Source organism: Cryptomeria japonica, chromosome 4 (assembly GCF_030272615.1).
Source record: "Cryptomeria japonica chromosome 4, Sugi_1.0, whole genome shotgun sequence".
NCBI lineage: Eukaryota > Viridiplantae > Streptophyta > Pinopsida > Cupressales > Cupressaceae > Cryptomeria > Cryptomeria japonica.
In genome coordinates this window covers 449,883,487-449,904,375 of record NC_081408.1, presented here as the reverse complement: position 1 = coordinate 449,904,375, position 20,889 = coordinate 449,883,487, and the positions used below count along the sequence as shown (strand labels likewise).

The following is a 20,889-nucleotide window of genomic DNA, read 5'->3' as shown; positions in this document are numbered from 1 at the left end:
TCATTTCACAGTCTGTCAGGATACCATGCAACTTGTCCACAGTCATCTTGTCAAGGTCAGCCATTTCTTCAATAGATGAAAATGTAGCATCAAATCTCAGAGGTAGTGATCTTAAAATCTTTGGAACAATAGTCTAATCTTCAATCTTCTCTCCTAAGCCCTTTAGAGAGTTTACAACTTCATCAACTCTCAAGAAATAAGCTGCAATAATTTCTTCTTCACGCATTTTTTGACTTTCAAACATCATTCTATGAGTTTGAAGTTTTGCATTCTTAACTTTCTCATCTCCTTCATATGAATTTTGAACCTTATCCCACATAGCTTGGGCTGTATCACAATGCATAAATTTTACAAATTTTGACTTAGATAAGTCACACAATATAGCATTCATGGCCTTAGCATTACTCTCAAATGCCTTTTGTTGTGTAGCTAGGTCAGATCCCTTCTAGGGCCGACCTAGTGCACAAAATGCCAAGTGGCCTGTTAGCCTTAGCATTTGGATATCTTAGTTGTATGAGTCTAATTTAGGGCAGGCCCTATTTGGGCGAACCACTTGTGTGTAACCTGTGATTAAGTTAAATGTAACTTGCAACTAAGGGAGACTCATATGTAACTTGCAATATATAGGTCTGACCCTATCCTTGGCACCAAAAGTATATGGCCGACTTGAGGTCTATTAGGAGGTATTGATTCATATATATGCAAGGTCATGATTGCATCAATAGACATGAATTCAATAACATGAAGGACATGTAGTGTGCTCGGGGGTGACGATAAGAGCTTATCATCTATGGTTGGGAAGGCAACGGATCTGATGTTTGCTTGTGGTTAATGAGCACTACCATAAAATCAACACGGTATTAGAGCAGGTTCCTTCTATAGAGCCTAACTGCTTAAAGGTAGATCTTGTTCTTTTGAGGGAGTTCAATCAAAGTAATCTGCAGACTGACAAATCTAAGTGCAAAAAAAAAAAAAAAGAGATTACGGAGCCTCTCAACTCAGACGTGAGCATCGCATATGCTCTGTGGCAAGTAATGACCGTTGAGGTGCCGATGATTGCCATAGATCTGTCGTTAGTACTCAATGACAGATTCAGTCCGATTCCTTTGTGTTGAAAGTCGCCAAGCCTGGTATCGAAATGCTGATGGCAAGTGGAGTCGCTATGGACATCTCTGTCCGTTTTAACATTCTATATTCGAACTCTTCATTTGGGGAGGAGAACATGTTGTGGAGGATTCTCTTCGGCGATCGTAACATTTTACTAGCAAATGACGAAGATCACTCGCTTCACGGCACTCGTGGATAGAGACATCGACAAGGTGGCAGCAAGCATTTTGAGGATGCAACGAAGCGACGCGAGTTGGTACGCGTGCTATCGACTGCTTAGTGTAATGGAAGGTTGAGATCGAGCAACAACATAGTGGTGAGTTTCGTGATGATCACATTAAGCCGTACACAAATGTGAAATGTGTGCGTATGGGGACGAAAGCAAATGGAGGCACCTAACGATCATGAATGATGGAGAAGGTCTCTGTGCAATAACGCCTTGCAACAACTCTCACATCATCATGGAAGCTTCGAGAGTCACATGAAGCATTCGTTTTGCTGAAGCCTGCATAGGCATCAGATGATATTGCAACTGAATGTCCAGTTATTCAAGTTCTTACTTATGTCGCTCTTGAAGATCAATTGACGTTTGTCCTAGGATGGGCACTGCAGCTTAGCATTTTGGCACACCCTGCTATAGGTGGATTTTTGTCGCATTTATGTGGTTGGTCCATCACTTTGCTGTGAATGGTATTTAAGGCAATTCTTTAGATGATGCTTAAGCTATGCACAAAGCAGATATTATGGATAGATGATGAATGACGGTGAGGGCCAAAGGCCATGTAGCCATCAAATCATCACTAGGTGTTTCGGTGTGATCAATCCAAGTGAATGAAAATTCCATTGTTGAGCAAAATTATAAAAGATAAGTACTCTTTATGTTTGAATAATGCTCATGAATTTTTCATTTAGTCATGCTACATCATTGAATAGTGAATCATGTATTGACATTTCCCCTGACTATCATTATCTCTCTCTAAAATCTGAGTTACCGGGTTCGCCCTTGGGACGCCCTGGTACGGGTCCGGGTTCGACCGGGTCCGTGGTACGGGTCCGGTTCGACCAGGGTTCGAAAAACCTAGGGTGGGTTCGACCAGTCGAACCCGGGCGGACCCAGTCGAACCCGGGCGGCTGGGCGGCCCATAAAGTTAAAAAACAAAGCAAATTTTAATGTTTTTTCAATTCCGCCTTTTAAAAAGTGAAAATTATAACCTAAAAAACACTTCTAAAACATTTTATTGACACATTTCACCTCATTTGTGTTGCAAACAAATTTTTTATGAGAGCAGGTTGAAGAAAGGTTGAACAAAATTTGGCTTCCAAGATCAAAGAGGAGGAGTTGAAGACTGATTTTAGAAGCTTCAACAAGTGTTGCAGCATCATTTCCATACATTTTCAAGCTTCCACTGGCTGCAAGAGGTAGGTTTTTAAACATTTTTTTCCAACTATTTTTGTTTCACAAATTGTCAAACATGAAACTTGAATTTTTTTTCATTATTTAGTTTTTGTTTTTGAATATGTTTATTTTATTTCTTGCCATAGGAACTAGAATGGCATCTACATCTTCCTCCATTGGCAATGAACAAATAATTGCAACACAAAGAAATGATCCAAATTCTCCCTTATGGAAATATGTGGACATTATAAAACAACTTCCAGGAGGTGGGGGATTCCGTTGGAAATGCCATGGATGTGATATTGAACGTAATAGTTCATATTATCGGGTGGTAGGCCATTTGTGTGGAATAAAAGGAAGAGGCATCAAAAAATGCCCTGAAAAAAATGGTAAACCTATACCAGATGAGATAGTGATGAAATATATTAGGGAGCATGAGGCGGCAGAAGAGAGGGAAGCCCGTAGATTGAACCAAACCGCATCAAAGAAAACAAGGGGAATGCAAGGCCCTTCTAATCCCAGTATTGTAGTAGAAGACCACCCCTTCTTTGCCACAAATGAACCTCAAAGTGAACCACCCTTGACACGTAAAAGAACAAAGGGGCCTTTAGAAACCGCATTCCAAAATGAGAGTAGAGACAATGCTGATCAAGATATAGTAAGGTGCATTTATGCAAATGGGTTGTCATTCAATGTTGTTCGCTCCCCATATTGGAAGCAAATGATAAAAAGTGTTAATGAGGCACCAAGAGGGTATAAGGGCCCCGGTTATGAGAAGGTACGTGGAACATTATTGGAGAAAGAGGTGAAGAGGGTTGAAGATGCATTGAAACCCATAAGGGATTCATGGGTTGAGACAGGTGTAACAATTGTTTCAGATGGGTGGAAAGATGCTAAAAACCGTCCCTTGATCAATGTCATAGCGGTGTCCCCTAAAGGGGCAATGTTTTTGAGAGCTGTGGATTGTGAGGGCCAAATAAAAGATGGCCAATTTATTGCAGAAATTCTCATCTCTGCCATTGAGTCTGTGGGACCCCGCAATGTTGTCCAAGTCATAACGGACAATGCAAAAAATTGTAGAGCTGCTGGTTTGTTGGTTGAGCAACGCTATGATCACATCTTTTGGACACCTTGTGCGGTACATTCACTCAATCTTATGCTACAAAGGATTGGGCAAAAAATAAAATGGATCAGAGATGTGTATGCAGAGGCTGAGGACATCCAGATGTTCATCACAAACCACCACATGTCTCAAGGGATTTTTAGAACCTATTCGAATTTGGAGCTATTGAAGGTAAGTGAAATAGTAATTTAATTTACATTTTCTGATTTTTTTGAATTTTCAATGTTAATAATATCATTGTGTAAGCTATATTGTGTATTCTTCTTTTATCTTTAAAGTTTGGCTTTATTTTTTAATCATTTGGCATTAATTTGTGTTATAGGTTGCTGAGACCCATTTTGCATCAAACACAATCATCTTAAGACAACTTGTGAAAGTTAGAGTGGCACTATGCAATATGGTGATCAACACCAATTGGACTGTATGGAAGCAAAGTAGCACTGAGAGGGCAGAAAAAATTAGGGATAGAATATTGAATGAGAAATGGTGGGATCTTGTTACATATCTCCTAAGTATCATTGAGCCCATCATGAGCATGATTCGCTATACAGACATGGATAGGCCTTGCATAGGTGAGATTTATGATGGCATTGATTCAATGCTTGAAAAAATAAAGGTCACTATAAATGAAAAAGAGAATGATCCTCGGGAGAATTTCTTCAAAGAACTGGAAGTAATTATTGTAGAGAGGTGGAATAAGATGACCACTCCTTTGCACCTTCTTGCCTATGCCTTGACACCTAAGTACTATAGCAATCAGTTTCTTGATAAACCAGGAAGGATTCCACCATGGAGAGATCTAGAAGTATCTGATGGGTATAAGGCAACATTTCTTAGACTATATCCCGATGATGATTTGCGAGATGTTGTTACAAATGAGTTCATAGAATTCGCAAATGGGAATGGTCTAAGTGTTGATGCACTTCGTCATAGATCCAAGAAAGATGCTCATAGTTGGTGGTACTTCCATGGCACATGCTTCCAACACCTACAACCCCTCGCTATAAAAGTTTTATCACAAGTAAGTTTAATTAATTAAAATTTTAAATTTACAAGTTTTAGTTTATTTATAGTTTACTTTGTCTTCATAGGTTGCTAGTAATTTTATTTTTATTAATGTATAACTTTAATTGTTTACTTTGTCTTCATAGGTTGCTAGTTCATCTGCTTCAGAAAGAAATTGGAGCACATACTCTTTCATCCACTCAGTAAAGCGCAATAGGCTGCTATCAAAAAGAGCGGAGAATTTAGTATATGTGCATTCCAACCTACATCTTCTTTCACACAAACAACATGACTACACACAAGGGGAAACAAAGATGTGGGATATAGAGCCAGAGCATACTGATTTGGATGCTCCTGCTTCTCAGCTTCTTGCATTGACACTTGATGACTCGGAAATTGAGCCAACTTATAGTGCAAGTGCAAGTGGCATTGGCTCATGTAATGTCAATGTCAATGAGGAGGAGGAGGAGGAGGAGGAGGATGAAGAATTAGATGATCCATTTGATGATTAAACTTTAAGTTTATATTGTTGAAAGTTGAAACAATGATACTTGAATATTTTGGCATTTTGATATTAAACTTGATGTATATGATGCTATTATCAATTATGTTATGATCATGATGCTATGATTACAAGTTTATGTTTGTTTTGTTGTTCATATGATGCTATGTGACATGCATATTTTAATTCATGCTTATAGGCTTCACAAATATCAAAATATATATATATATATATATATATATATATAAAATTTACATGTTTTTGTACTGACGAACCCAAACGAACCCAAACCCCTTTTCAAAATTTTGCCGTACCGGCGTACCGGGTTCTTCGAACACGAACCGAAACCCAAACCCGAACCGGCAACCTAGTCTGAAATGCTTCCAGGACGAATCATAGATTGCATTCAAGGAAGGAAGATTGCTTGCATTTCTTCGCAAAGGAAGAATCAACATTTAGAGGGAGTCTGACATATCGTCAGAAGTAAGCTTGGACAAGGAGGTCAGAAGATTGATTTCAACTTCAGAGGGAGCTTGACGCTTCAGCTTCAGAGGAAGCCTGACATTTCAGCTTCAGAGAGAGCTTGACATTTCAGCGTCAGAGGAAGCCTGACATTTCAGCTTCAGAGGGAGCCACGTCATCATGAAGATTTGGTTAATGCATTTTTCTCTGTGAGGGAAAAGTTCGAGGTGCAATCCCTTGTTAATGAGTTCTTCTTTGTGAGGGAGAAGTTCGAGGTGCAATCCCTTGTTAATGAGTTCTTCTTTGTGAGGGAGAAGTTCGAGGTGCAATCCCTTGTTAATGTATTCTTCTCTGGGAGAAGTTTGAGGTGAAATCCCTCGTTCCACCCTCTGCGAGTAGGCATGGTGGAGATTTATTCTTCTCTGGGAGAAGTCTTAGGTTAAAGCCCTCGTTCCACCCTCTACAAGTAGGTATGGTGGATCCACCCTTTGCGAGCAGGCATGGTGGTAATGCACCCTTCTCTGGGAGAAGGTTGAGGTGAAAGCTGTTTGCCACATACGGGTAAACGATTAAATGCAGAAAGTAAATGCACATAACATAATGGAAATATATTAAATAACCAGTCTCTGTATTAATTCAATAGTCCATGTACATCAAGTGCTTATAGTTATAACATTACACCCAGATACGACTATCATGATGATACTAAGAAGGAACGGTATGCAATATATAATACCCGAAGGGGTTCGACCAACCGTCGCGTCCAACTGCCCTTCAAGACGACTAACCAACTGACTGCTGTAACTCATTATTACTGACGACAACATAAACATAATATGACAACATAACATAATGATTATTCTCAGCAACATCATCCCCCCCAAGAAAAGAAGTCGTCTCCGGACGACTTGATACAAAATAGAGATGACATTAAACAAAACCAACGTAGAGAACTGTAGGAACTGCTAATGCTAGTCGAGCGTGGAACTCATACACTTGTTGCGTCCTCGCCTGAAAACCCTTTTCTGCTACCATCCGATGCTCAAGTGCATCCTTTGACATCACAGTCCTCCTATGCCTAACCCAAACTTGTCTGCAAAACACGCTTTTCAGTCTTAGCCTCCACCAACTGCTACTCAAATGATACTGTCTCCCTAGCCAATTTGTCCTCAATAGCCACCCGCACTGTCCTCTCGGCATCCAACTCTTGGGTACACCGAGCTAAGTCTCACACTAGTACTGCCTCCAACCTGGTGGTCAGCTCCTCCCGAGCCCTCTGTGCATCCACCAAGGCAACCTCACGTCCAACTGAGACATACTCCGAGTTCCTCAAAGCGTACCATTCATGCCTGGAAGTGGCCACAACCTTCGGCACAAAGGCTAGGAGACGCCTCAAATCCTCCATCACACTTCCCAAAGTTTGATAACTGAACTGAATAACTCTCTGGTGCTGTATGACTGCGTAATGCTTTCCCTTAGACTCTGTTTGTACCTCCAAATCCGTCTCCCTCTATGGCTTATGGCTTCCCCGCCAATGCTTAGCTTCAGGCTTCTTTCTCATAGTACGGGACAACCCAACACTTACCGTGCCTTCTCTGATGCCCTTCGCCCAACTCAAAAAGTGTATTGTAGCTCAAAAATAAATTGGGGGTCTGGGGCAGCGCCCCTGCGGGGTCGAGGGGCAGCGCCCCCTCAGAACCACACGAAAGTCCATGGCGCGCATCATTTCTGTGATATTTTAAGATGTCAAAACCCTTCTTCTCCACTCTAATATTTTCAGCGTCCTGGCTCCAGATGTCATCAAATGATTTTTCAATCTGGTTGTCGTCGTTTTTTTTTCATTGTAATGTCCCCGATGGCACCCCGGCCATACAACCTCCCCGTCCGGTCAACAACAACACTGACACCTCCAATCGTATGGCCACCTTCCCGTGCGGTCACCACCCCTCCACCGTACAAATCAGCCCATATGGAATACACGATCAACCGTCTACCATACACACCGTACAGGCCTCCTCCTGCACGCTGAACGCTTAACTACCTCCTGGATGGCTGTGTATGGCTGCGTATGCCTTGCGTGTGCCTGCCTTGTGCTTGTGTGGGCGCTGCGTTGTTGGGCGAAGTGCGTTGGTGCGGGGGCTGCGTGTTTGTGCGGGCTGCGTTTATGTTTGCGGCGGTTGTATTATGTGGTTATGTCCTCGGGTGGAGTTTTTATATGCTTATGACCTCGGGCGGGGGTGGTATCCATCGCCGGTGGTCCCACCATCGGTCTTGCCACCGCATGGTGGTTCCATTGTGTTTTTTTTTTTTTTTTTTGCCGTATGGATTGTACGTTTTTTTTTCTTCAAGTGTCCAGATTCAGCTCGGGTTTCGTGCCTCTGGGATCGCCCTTTCTCGGTTTGCCTCACTTGAGAGTCTTCCGCTTTGGTCCCGTGCCTCTCAAGTCACTTGCCCGGCCTCTCAGGTCCCCTTCCATCCTATCGGGTTCCCCTCTAGACTCTCGGGTGTCCTTCCGACCTCTTGGGTCCCCTATGCGCTTCTCGTGGTAGGGTTTCAATTTGGACCCGTTGGTGGCAAGTCTATTTTCAATGGCATCCGAAGACCTGGAACCACAAATTCTACAGGGACCACGTTCTCCTTCCTGTACATAAGAAGAAGAAGAATAATAAAGATTTTGAAGGTTGCGGCCTTCCACACAGGGTTCCAATTGTTGCCGACACAAATGATCTTGGGATTATCTACGTCACCAAGGTTTGGGGTGTCTCCCTTCCAATATTCTTTGTATTCCAGCAGGTACACCTCCTCTGTTGCTTGCTCTGGTTCCTCTACTTTGACCTTGTAGCTCTGGAACATTTCGTAATCCTCCATCTGCCAGTGGAAGAGCCGTTCAATGACCGTGTCTCATCCTCGAAGCACTCTCCTAGTTTGAGGATCCCTTCGTTGTTGGGCTCCCTGCAGCCCCGTCCTTCGTCCCTCAGGTCGCCTTCTCCTTCACCCTCTGATTCCGAAGATGATGCCAGTTCCTCACTAACCAATTGTGTTCCGAGGTCTATGATAAACTTCCTTCCCCCATTCTCCATAGACAGAGTGTTCTTCGTCCAGTTGTGGGTGGCCTTGGCTGCCACCAGCCACCCTCTCCCTAAGATCGCATCATACCCTTTTTTCTTTAGTGGGATTACCACGAAGTCCAGTATGAAGGGTTGCGCCCCGATGGTAACTTGTTGGCCCATCAGTGTCCCGATGGGTTTGGTTCCATGTTGATCTGCTCCCAGCAAATTGAATGTAGATGGCCACAACGTCGGGTTCCTCAGCTTCCGCCAGGTTTCTTCTAGAAGAACATTCACTCCTGATCCACCATCGACGATGGTATCGGTTAGAACGGTGCCAAGGATACCCATCTCCACAATGGCCGGGTTCCTTCTAGTGTTAACTGCCAGCAGCATGGGGTCTATTGCAGATCCCCCAGGAACATCTGTGCGGTGGTTGGTATTGGTGCGTGGTTGGGAGAGATTATTTAGCAATGCCATTCATAATTGAGGCATCGTCTGGAGGAGGTCGTGTACCTTCACAGGCACCTCCAGTTTTAAAATTTGATTTAGTATAGCCTCCTCCGCCTCCGGTCGGCTGGAAGTACTCGCCGTACCCTTCGCCTTCACCCTTTCTCGTATCTCTTTCTCAATTTCTTCCCATGCTTCCCGTACCCTTTGCTTCTCCATCTCCAGGTCTGGGGACATTGCGTGTCTGGCTTGGTGGCGGGTTACAGCCAGCACTTCCTCTTCTTTGGTTTCCTTGATATTGAGCAAGTTGATGCCGGACTTCAGGCAGGTGGTGTCTTCGTGGTCTCCCGGTCCACACCATTTGCACAAATATTGTGTGCCTCTCCCTTTGGGCAGTCTCGGGCGAAGTGCCCCCACTGGCTGCACGCTCTGCATTGTACCATCGGTCGACCTTTGGAGTCGTATTGGATCCGGCTCCTTGTATTGTTATTGTTGTTTCGTCCTCCCCACTGGTTATCTCGGTAGCCTCCCGAGGTTGCATTGTTGTTCGCATGGGAGTTGTCGGTACTGCCCGATGTAGTTGGTTGTTCCTGCATAAGCAATACTTGTTGGGTTTGTGTTTTCATGTTGTAGGGGCATTCCCTGGTGGGATGCCCCATCAAATGGCATATATCACAATAGGCCTTCTTTGGGCAAGAGCCTTTTGTGTGGCCGTCTGTCTTACATTTTGTGCACCAAAGCTCCCCTTCGTCGGTCTTGCTCAGACCTCCCTTCATAACCTTCAGCTCTTTCATCATCCTCAGCATGTCCTTCTGCAGGGCTTGCACCTTTTTGCCGGACTTGCCATTGCTACTGCTTCCCTCGGAAGATTCATCATCTTTGGACGAGCTATCCTTCTTCTTTTTCTTCTTGGATGTCTTTGTGTCGCTCTCGAGATCCATCGCTCTATTATATGCATCTTCGTACGAGGTTGGCGGAACAATTTTCATCTTCTTCCGGATGGAGCGTTTCAGTCCCTCCACAAACCATCTCTTTTTCAACCCATCCGCTGGTTGACTCTCCATTTTCCCCAACAGTTCGTTGAGCCGTCGACTATAGGCTGGGACAGTCTCGTTCTTGTTTTGCTTTGTGCCATAGATTTCGGCTACTATTTCATTGTTGTCTCTGAGGAGGTGGAACTCTATCCCGAACTCCTTCTTCAAGTCGGGCCTGGTGCGACTTTGGCCTTATCCATATCTGAGTACCAGTCGATGGCCACTCCCCTTAAGGTTGTTGGAAATTGTGTTACCCATTCGTCTTGGTCGGTAACACCGTTCGCTGACCATATGGTTTCGCAAGTGCGGCAATGGCAGATGGGATCTTCCTTCCCATCACTGTTGAACTTCGGCAACTTCTACTTACTTGCCATCCCACCTCTGGGTCTCGCTCCTTTGGTGCCTTGTGTGCTTGTACTTGGTGATCCTCCGCCTCCGCCTCTTGCACCTGATCCTCCACTCGTGGGTCCTTTGGAGAAGGTTGTTGACCCCGAACTGAACAAATTGCCTCCCGTACGGTACCCTTGTGCTCCCTCGGCACCGTCGGCCGTACCGTCACCTTCGGTCCTCTCCCTCCGGTTGTCCTCCGAAATGGACAAGTTCTTTAGTAGGTCTCTGGTAGCGTCGATCAGGTTTAGACTTCGCCTTGTTTGTTCCACCAACTCTTCGCGACTTCTTACCCTACGGTGGTATTCTAGTGAACTGTAGAGTTCTCCTTCGGCACCCTCGGTGACTCCTAGGTTCCCTTCAAGCAACCCTACGACAGTGTAGAGAGTGTAATTCTCTCCGTCTATCTCTGCCTCCACAACCTCCGTGACACCTCCTGGGTTCCCTCCGAGCAACCCCTCGGCCAGTCGTCCCTCGGCAAGCTGCCTTAGCCTACGCCTTCGTTCTATTTGCTGTCTGAGATTCAATGCTCTTTGTGCCACTTCCCATTTGTCACTTTGTATCTTTTTTATTTTTGTTCTTATTTAGTATATTTGGCATAAATCACTTCCGTACATAGCAAGCACACACCATGTACGCAAATTTTTTTAATTTTTATTATTTTGCCTTTCGGCCATGATTTATATCAACATTGTGCCGAGATTATTACAGGGTTCAATTTCCCCTTCGCCTCTTGCCATCACGCTCTGCGTCCCAACGACGATTGTTCTGTTTGTGCGTCGTCGGCCTTTGGGTTAATCTCACCGACGGGTAGGCCCATCATGTCCGTATGCCATCCGTCCTTCCTTTCCCGAGTATGTCTAGGCAACGGCGCCAAATGTTTGCCACATACGAGTAAACGATTAAATGCAGAAAGTAAATGCACAGAACATAATGGAAATATATTAAATAACCAGTCTCTGTATTAATTCAACAGTCCATGTACATCAAGTGCTTATAGTTATAACATTACACCCAGATACGACTATCATGATGATACTAAGAAGGAACGACATGCAATATATAATACCCGAAGGGGTGCGACCAACTGCCGCATTCAACTGCCCTTCGGGAAGACTAACTAACTGACTGTTGTAACTCATTATTACCGACGACAACATAAACATAATATGACAACATAACATAATGATTATTCTCGACAACAAAAGCCCTCTTCTACCCTCTACGAGTAGGCATGGTGAGCCCACCCTCTGCGAGTAGGTATGGTGGGTATCATGGAAGAAATTCCATGATGTTCTTGTTCACCCTCTGGGAGCAGCTATGGTGAACGTATTATTCATGGGAGTAGCCATGGTGGTAGTCACTATGTGACTTGGTTATTCAGAAGGAATCCTTCCTAGCTAAGAGGGAGTGTTGTTGTGTAGCTAGGTCGGATCCCTTCTAGGGCCGACCTAGTGCACAAAATGCCAAGTGGCCTGTCAGCCTTAGCATTTGGATATCTCAGTTGTATGAGTCTAATTTGGGGCAGGCCCTATTTGGGCGAACCACTTGTGTGTAACTTGTGATTAAGTTAAATGTAACTTGCAACTAAGGGAGAGTCATATGTAACTTGTAATATATAGGTATGACCCTATCCTTGGCGCCAAAATTATATGGCCGACTTGAGGTCTATTAGGAGGTATTGATTCATATATATGCAAGGTCATGATTGCATCAATAGACATGAATTCAATAACATGAAGGACATGTAGTGTGCTCGGGGGTGACGATAAGAGCTTATTGTCTATGGTTGGGAAGGCAATAGATCTGATGTTTGTCTGTGGTTAACGAGCACTACCATAAAATCAACACCTTCTTTCCATCAGCATCCGTAGGAGGTATAGAAGAGACTATATACCCATTTGCAACACTCATCCAAACATCAAATCCTAGAGACATTAGGTATGTTTTCATGCGAATACTCCAAAAGGTGTAGTTAGACCCGTCAAACAAAGGAGCTCTATTAGTTGCAATACCTTCAAGGGCGTTCATCTTGAACTACGAAGAACTGACCTTCAAGCTTTTAAGCTTAAATAAGAAGGCATCTTGCTCTGATACCAATTGAAAACCAAAACCAAAATATTGAGACGGGGGGGGGGCGGGGGAGGAGGTGAATCAGTATTTCAACTATCTTAATTAGATTTAACCAAATAAAAGAAGCAGTTCAAACAAATTACAAGATGACACAAAGATTATCTTGTGGAAAACCCTTTCGGGTAAAAAACCACGGTACAAATAGCTATCATAATAAAAAAGGGGCTCCAACCCAATGGGCACCAATCCGGTTACATCCAAGAGCTACAACTTTTCAAGAGCACCGACTCCTAACTGTAGACAACCTCTATTATGAGCTCCAACTCAATAGAAAACAACAACTTTTGAAAGAAGAAACTTTGATATAAGACCTTTGTATCTTCAGAAATTCTACATGAAACATTCAGAACACAAAACATATTTCAGCAAGAAGACTTATATGAAGTTCATGTGCAACTCCCATTGCTGCGCTACAATTAAGTCAGAATTTTAACTTCTCAATACATATCCGACATTTGAATATGCGCTTTTTCAAAGAAATATTACTACTCTAGTCACATTAAGGAGAGCACGTACAGCAATACACTCATCTTCTAAAACCCACACACCATGAAGATATTATTCTGATTTTTATACCAGCAAAACCACCCATTGCAACAATCTCTGTTTTTTGAACAGTCATTCAATTATATCAGAACTTCATGAAAAATAAAAATGCATGCAGTTCCTGTCATATCCTTTTTGACAGTCATAAATCTGGCTATACATGCCCAAATAAAGTTTGCAACAACTGTTTTATTACTCAGCCCTGCAAACATTCAGTTACAAATCTGCCATCTTACGACACCTAAATCAAGAGGTATATGATAACGCCTGCTGTCATCTGTAGTCTTTAATCAGACTGAAAAACTGATTTTATATCTTCAGTCTGAGTCCCGCATGGTAGGTGAATTGGCTTGGGCCGTGGGTTTGCTCCCCATTGGTCTCGGGTTTGATTCCCTGCCAGGTTATCCCAGCGGCTGGGGACTGCGGGCGGACTCATCCGCCTCCAGAGGACTAGTCTCGCCTCGTCTCGCCTCTCCTCTGACCCCAACTTGGCTTCCATAAGTCCAAGGTAAGGCGGGGTTGGTCGCTGGGATGAGACGCGGGGATACCTCTGGGTTACCAAAAAAAAAACAAAAAACAAAAAAAAAACATATCTTCAGTCTGAACATGCACTGTTACATATACATGCATGACACTTGTTTTGGTGTGAAGCCACTGTTACAAACAACCTGTTAAAGAGAGACTGCACTATAGCTGTACCTTCGAACTTATAACTCCTCTGACAAAACTGAGCAACATTCTCATTCACCTAACTCTGCAAACAGATTTTGTAACTGACCTGAAACTCAGATCCAAACTTTTGTGTAACTGATCTGACGAGTTTGAACAAAAACAAACTCAGATCCAAACATTCGAACTAGACAGATAAAAGACAAGTATGATCAAGCAACCATCTGACAACCTGAACAATTACTTCTCATTTAACCAAGTGGACATCAATGACAAAATTGAAAATTGCCAACACTAACCACTCATTTCAATTGCTGTTCAGATTTAGACTCAGTCTAGCATCTTCGGCATTCATTATTGCAAGTATATTTGGTGTCATTTTGGAGGTTAGAAAAATAAGTGTTTATCACTTTACATATTTGTAATTCTGATTTTTGGAACAGCAGACTGTATTGTTTATTTTAATTGTTTCCAACTTTCTAGTTCTATTGAAAGATTGCCAACTGTTTGAGAAAATACCTTGAGTAATCTATGAATGATGGTATGAATTTATGATGAGTATATGATTTAAAACTTTAGTTACAGCTGTTCTAAGGGATTACAATCAGAGTTTCTTCATAATAGGTTGTATGCGAAGTGTTTGACAAAATGTCTGCAAGCTAAAATCAGAAATATTGCAAGTTTAGGACAAAATTTTGTGGAGGGACTTCACAGTTTGCTAGAGGGGTTTTCAATGTTTATTTAATATTGAAGGATTGGATATTATTTAGACTTGTTTAAGGAGGGTTAATTTGTAATATCATTTCATTTGTTATGTAACATGTTTAAACCTTTCCATACTATTTCTGTGGTGGTTGCTGTATTTTGAATTAAGATTAAAGAGTATCACTGATTGCTGTCATTGAGTTGCAGTTTTGGGTGCAGATTAATCAGTGCTTCAAGCAGTTGATATAGATACTTTAGATGGTTGATGCATCAACAAGAGTCAACACCATTAACAACCATATTATTGATACTCATTAATTTTTTTGCTACAACTTTCCTTGCAATTTGGGGTATTGTTATTTTATTATATTGGTGTCACTAAAATTACACCGTGGCTGTGTTTGTAGGCCATATTATCTTTGGGACTGCTGTTATAATATTACCAGTAATGTGCTCTGTTATTCTCTTATTACTGGATATTATTTGAGTTACCGATATCGTAGGAGCTTAGTACATATGGCTGTAAATATTTGGACTGCAATATCTACCCTATATTAGGTCATTCTTCTCAATCATTTGTCACATTTCAGTATAATTTTTCAAGCCATACTTGCAACTTGCTATTTGCCATATTTGTGAGTTTGTGTTGTGTGAATCTTGATCATTTTGGGAAGAGTTATTGATTTCTGGTCATTGCATAGTCTAAGTTTCTAACAAATCTCAGATAAACTACCAATTAAAGGCATTGCTGTATTTGCATAGAGTTTTCTAATTTGATTCAGCTGTGGATTTAAGAGAGTTTTGCTTAACTTTTTCAGCTCTAACATTCTCAAATTTGTTATGTAATTTTTTGTGCAATTTACCACAAGAAATAATAAAGATTCGTAGATGTCAGTTTTTAAGTTTAGATGGCTTTTAGTTTTCCACCATGACATTAGAAGATCAGTTTCATTTCCAGCATCAATGCATTGTAGAACCATGTGGCTTGCTGCTAGAAAGGTGGTTTCCTAATCACTATATGCTCTCACCCAGTGATGAAAAAATCGCCATTAACTCGCAAAAATTGCAAGTACTTGCATTCCCAAACCAGCGGTGAGTCATTCGTGCAAAAACTTTCTGGTGATTTTTTTTCCAAACTTGCAGTGATTTTCTGCATAAAACTCATAAAAATGTGCAATTGTTTTCCAAAATCTGGAAAAACTCACCCAAATAGCAGATAAAAACAAAACTTTGATTAATACCAGTCACTCTAAAGTGATTTCAGGTCATTTTGAGGCATGGTTCACATTCTGGAAGTGCAACTAAGGCATGTGAGAAGTGACGAGCTGTCAATTTTTAAAAATTTCTAAATTTTCCTTGTATATAGTTTTTTTAATATATGAAAATTTCATATAGTTACGATTTGGTTTATATATATATATATATTAACCATTCCTTTTATTTATTATATATATATATATATATTAACGATGCCTTTTATTTATTATATTTAAACATGGTCCTAATCTGGATGGTGATCGTTTGGAGGTTCGGGATCATCTCAAGAATTTTAAAGGTGTCAACGGGCTGGTGAACTGGCTGATTGGTGGTGACTTCAATGTGATTTTGACTCATGAGGAGAAAGCTAGAGGCAAAGCCCTTGCCTCTCAGGGATCTTTGGCTTTAAGGAGTCCATGCAAAGATTTGGCCTTCTTGGATATCAAACCCAAGGATGGGTGGTTCACCTGGTCTAACAAATGAATTGGAGAAGACAACATCACAATCAGGCTTGATAGGTTCTTGATTAACTCGGACTAATTTTTGAGCTCGGATAGTTTTAGCTCTGAAGTTCTGCACTACAATGGTTTGGACCATTGGCATATCTCCCTTTTTGTGAACAAAGTGTTCAAGCCTAGAAGATGGAGGCATCCTGGTATGAACATCTGGAGTTTGCTACGATGTTAGATGGGTGGTGGAAGATTGATTTCAAAAGTTGTAAAAGATTTACTCTGTACAGTAAACTTAAGGAGGTTAGCAGGCAAGTTAGATTGTGGAATAAGCTTTCTTTCGTTGATTTATTCAAAAATAAGGACAAGGTGGAAATGGATCTGAGCTTGGTTGAGAAGGATATTGCTGCTATAGGTTTTTCCTTTGAGCTCAAGACTAAGTAGCTTGGTCTGATTGAGGAACATAATAGGCTGCTTCATATGAAGGAGAATTTTTGGCCCTAGAAGTCCAAGATTAAATGGCTTAGAGAGGGTGATCATAATACCAATTTCTTCCATATTACCACCAAGGATAGGCAACAAAAAAATAGAATCTAGAAAATATAGATGCCTGAAGGGCATGTTATTGATGATGTGGAGGCCACTCATCTGGTTGGTAAGGATTTCTTTCACGCTTTTCTTGGATCTATGCCTGAAGTGGACCATGCAGCCCAAGATGAGCTATTGAGTAACATTCTGCGTGTTCTTTCTGAAGAAAAAAATGTGGCTCTTCTTGCTCCATTCTCTAGGGAAGAAATTAGGAAAGTGATTCTCTCTATGGGCACTCAAAAGCCCCTAGTCTAGATGGCTTTCAAATTGAGTTTTTAAAAAAGTTTTGGCATCTTGTTGGTGAAGATGTTTAGGGCGTTGTTGAGGAGTGTCGGATGCATGGAGCCTTCTTCAAACCTTGGAATACAACCTTTCTTGCTTTGGTTCCGAAAGTCAAGGAGCCTAAATTATTTGACCAATTTAGGCCCATTCCTCTTTGTAATGCTATCTACAAGGTGGTGGCCAAGGCTATGGTGTCTAGGCTCAAGGTTTGTCTAGACAACTTCATCTTTGAGGAGGAGACCAACTTTTTGAGAGGTAGACAAATTTTAGACACTATTGTGATCGCCCACAAAGTTATTTACTCCATCCAAAGCAGGAAGGTATTGTTGGCATTGAGTTGTCATTGATGTCAACCGGTATTGCAGGCAAGCTACCGGTAGAGGTATGTCATCCGGTATGAAGAAGAGTGTACCGGTATGGTGAAAGACAAATTAGGTATTGAGAAGATTAACCGGTTTGGTGAAAGTAGTTGTTGAGACTATCAGTGACTTCACCGGTATGAGGTGAGATGCATGTGTGTGTGAGCATGTTGAGTGATAACTGGTCTGGAGTTTGGCTGCTTGTTTATGATGAAGAGGCAGAATGTTAAAGTAATCACAAATCACCGGATGTGAAGATGTGCTACCGGTGTAGTGTGAACTACCGGTTAGCAGGAGGAGAAGGTCTCATCGGTAAAGGCATGTACCGGTATGAGTTTGCTGAATATTCAAGTATGAACCGACTGTGTGTCGGTGAGCTAAGTGATTGACCGTTGTGATGCCATGTGGAGCTGAGGTGGCAAACATGCAGAGGTCGGTGAAGCCTCCATCGACATGGTTGTTGAAACAGCTAGTCGACATTAATGAAACAGCCAAAAATCACGGGATTGTAACTGACTGATGTGGCTCGAGGAAGAAAGAATAATAGAGGAAGATCAAGGAGTAGTTGGCGCCTGGATCAAAGGAAAGAAAATCAGATTGCAAGAAGACCTCGACAAGGAAACAACTGAGCGTTTTATGAGTCGACAGATTTCAAGGTAGAAAATCATGTATGAGACTGCTATCTTTAGCAAGTATGCATTCCTGGAGTACAGGTGATCGATCCAAGACAGACTGAATTGGATCTCATGCAAATTGTGTCGGGTAAAGGAAGCCTTAACTGCTCCGAGTTTGAATTGTTTCTTGGCGGGAAAGCTCAAGTTTAAATATGATGACTTGAGACTGTTGTTGCTGTTGCTGCATAGTGAAGACAAGTGTAAATGTTTTGTCTGAAAGTCGAAGAAATTAACACTTCAAGTGTTTATGAGTGAAGATCTGACTGATAAGGAGAAGCAGTAAAAACCGGTGTAGGGAACAACTGGTAGAGTGTGCATTGATCACAGAGGTGACAAACCGACCGAAGCTGTGCCTGATTAAGAGTGATCAAGTGTGAGCTGAAGGTGAAAAGACATTGTGAGGGGATTTAGAAAAGTTATCAGCAAAGTCAAGTTGTAGAGTGGGTGGAGAGAATACAGACCGGTAAGGAAGAAACCGACAGAGGAGAATATTGTAAGGTTGCAAAACTTCATTTGCAACAGTGATTTCATTTGTATATCTGAGATTCATATTGTTTTCACTAAGTTGTAGCTTAGTGCAGGGGATGTAGCTCCTTTAGGTTGTAGCCTATAAATTGTGTAGGGATTGGTGCTCCTTGGGTTGGTGCCCATAAATCAGGGGTTGGTGCTCCTTGGGTTGGTGCCCTAAATATTGTAATCAGAGTTTCGTTGTGAGGCTGGATTGGAGCAAAAGATCTCCAACAACTATTCTCACCGAGGTTTTTCCCACATTGGGTTTTCTTCGTATATATTTGGTATTGTGTGATGTATTCTTGTTCATGTGTGATGTTAATGTTTTAGCTAGTCCTTTCACACACTCTACTTGCATTGTTTAAGTTACCGATTAGCATTCAACTTGTCCTCTACTTTACTGGTATCTCTCTGTTAAAGAAGAAGAGTATAAATCACTGATTCACCCCCCTCTCAGTGATCCATTGTGTCCAACAGGTATGGCTATCAAGTTGGATATGATAGATTTCCTTGGGACTATTTTTTAAGTATCAAAATAAGACTTGGTTTCAGTGATTCTTGGTGCAAGTGGGTCGATAGCTGCATCTCCTCCATGTTCTATGCGGTTCTTGTTATCACAAATGCTTGCACCCCTATTGAGCTATCAACTCAGCAACCTTGTGAAACATGGAAACAACCCCGAAGTGTGGAACCTTGCGCAAGGGGGTTGAATCTCTAGAGAAGGTCGGCTTCCTTCTCAATCCAGGTGCAGGTGTTGAACCAACTCAACACTTCAAAACTAACTCCTAGGCCTATCCTAACAAATTGCAGAGGTAAAGGGAAGAGAGAAATGCTTGAAATAAAAGGAGGTGATGCACCAAGAAGAGATTGTTCCTCTCCCTACCCGAAATGACACAAAAAATCAACTGAAACACCCAGGAGATGCACAAACTTTAGTTGTATGAGTGACCCCAATGCATGTATGAAGGTTAGAATTCACTGAATGCCAAGAGGGGAGAAGGTTTCCCACAAGTCACACTCAGAAATAAATTTAACACAACATATATGAGAGAACCACAAAACATACACCAATGATGAAGGTAAGGAAACATACACAACATACATAAGTTGAAAGTAGGCAAGAGTGGCGATTTCAATTAATTATAAAGCCAATGGCCAAACTTATAGTTGCACAAATGCAAGATAAATACAAGAGAAGTGGGAGAGCATGGAATAGCTCAAGCCAGCAGGGAGAGAACCCTTTACAATGAGGCTTAACAACCTTTATATAGCAAAATGGTTACAAGAGTGATCATGACCCTTGTATGTCAGTCTGGGAGTGCAGGGAAGTGCATTCACTTGACTTGTACATGCAAGCAACCTAGCCATACCCACAAAAGGAAATTCTGAGAAGGGTGGATTGACTGAACTTCCAAAGTCAGAGTATGCATACATGACATAAGTCACCACAACAAGCATGGCCTCGTACCTCCCTTGATGGAAATCCTGCCAAAAACATTAAATGCACCCCTGTGGCTCCACAAAAGAAGGTGCATAAGTCACCAAAGCTGTCAGAGCATTTAAAGCTTTGAGTGTCGATCACGCCATCCGAAAGTGTTGCAAGCTAGAAGTAGTTTGGAAGACTTCGGAGACCTGGGTCACCGAAGTTGGGGAAACTTCAGAGACTCGGGTAACTGAAGTTGGGAAGACTTAGCAACTTGGGAACTTTGGGGTACTGGAGTTCCGGGGTAGAAGAACTAGGAACTTGGGAACCTGGGGATTCCGGGGTTGAAGACTTAGGAACTTGCGAACTTGGGGGTTCTGGAGTTCCGAAGTAGAAGAACTAGGAACTTGGGAACCTGGGGGTTCCAAAGTTCCGGGGTAGAAGAACTAGGAACTTGGGAACTTGGGGGTTTCGGAGTTTCAAAGTTCCGGGGTTGAAGACTTAGGAACTTGGGAACCTGGGGGTTTCAGGTTCCGGGGTAGAAGAACTAGGAACTTGGGAACCTGGGGGTTCCCAAGTTCCGGGCTTGAAGACTTAGGAACTTCCTTCTGACAAGACAACACTTCACACTTCATAATTCCATTGCTTTTCTCCTTGATCAATTGGGGCAGCGCTGGTCCATGGAACATATCTCTGATCGGTTCTCACTGATGGACCAAGGGTGTCATAAAATAACATTTCTGGCGATTTCTGTGGGATGCTTGCTTGCTAAGCATGAAGT

At 42.2% G+C, this 20,889-nt stretch overlaps 2 protein-coding genes across 5 annotated transcripts in view; both read left to right on the top strand.

The window, feature by feature from the left end:
* LOC131033740 (peptide deformylase 1B, chloroplastic/mitochondrial) overlaps positions 1–20,889 on the top strand; it is a 228,012-nt gene that overhangs the window by 125,003 nt on the left and 82,120 nt on the right. The window lies entirely within an intron of this gene.
* Positions 4,297–5,202, top strand: LOC131875479 (uncharacterized). The gene is made up of 2 exons (XM_059219862.1): positions 4,297–4,647; positions 4,778–5,202. The coding sequence occupies exons 1-2, from the start codon at positions 4,327–4,329 to the stop codon at positions 5,141–5,143; spliced, it is 687 nt and encodes a 228-aa protein (XP_059075845.1). The 5' UTR covers positions 4,297–4,326; the 3' UTR covers positions 5,144–5,202.

Excerpts from the sequence above, each read along its gene's own strand:
- LOC131875479 (XM_059219862.1), top strand. The coding sequence starts at position 4,327 with ATGACCACTCCTTTGCACCTTCTTGCCTATGCCTTGACACCTAAGTAC. Across the intron at positions 4,648-4,777 it reads CTATAAAAGTTTTATCACAA|GTTGCTAGTTCATCTGCTTC; the intron begins GTAAGTTTAATT and ends TTGTCTTCATAG.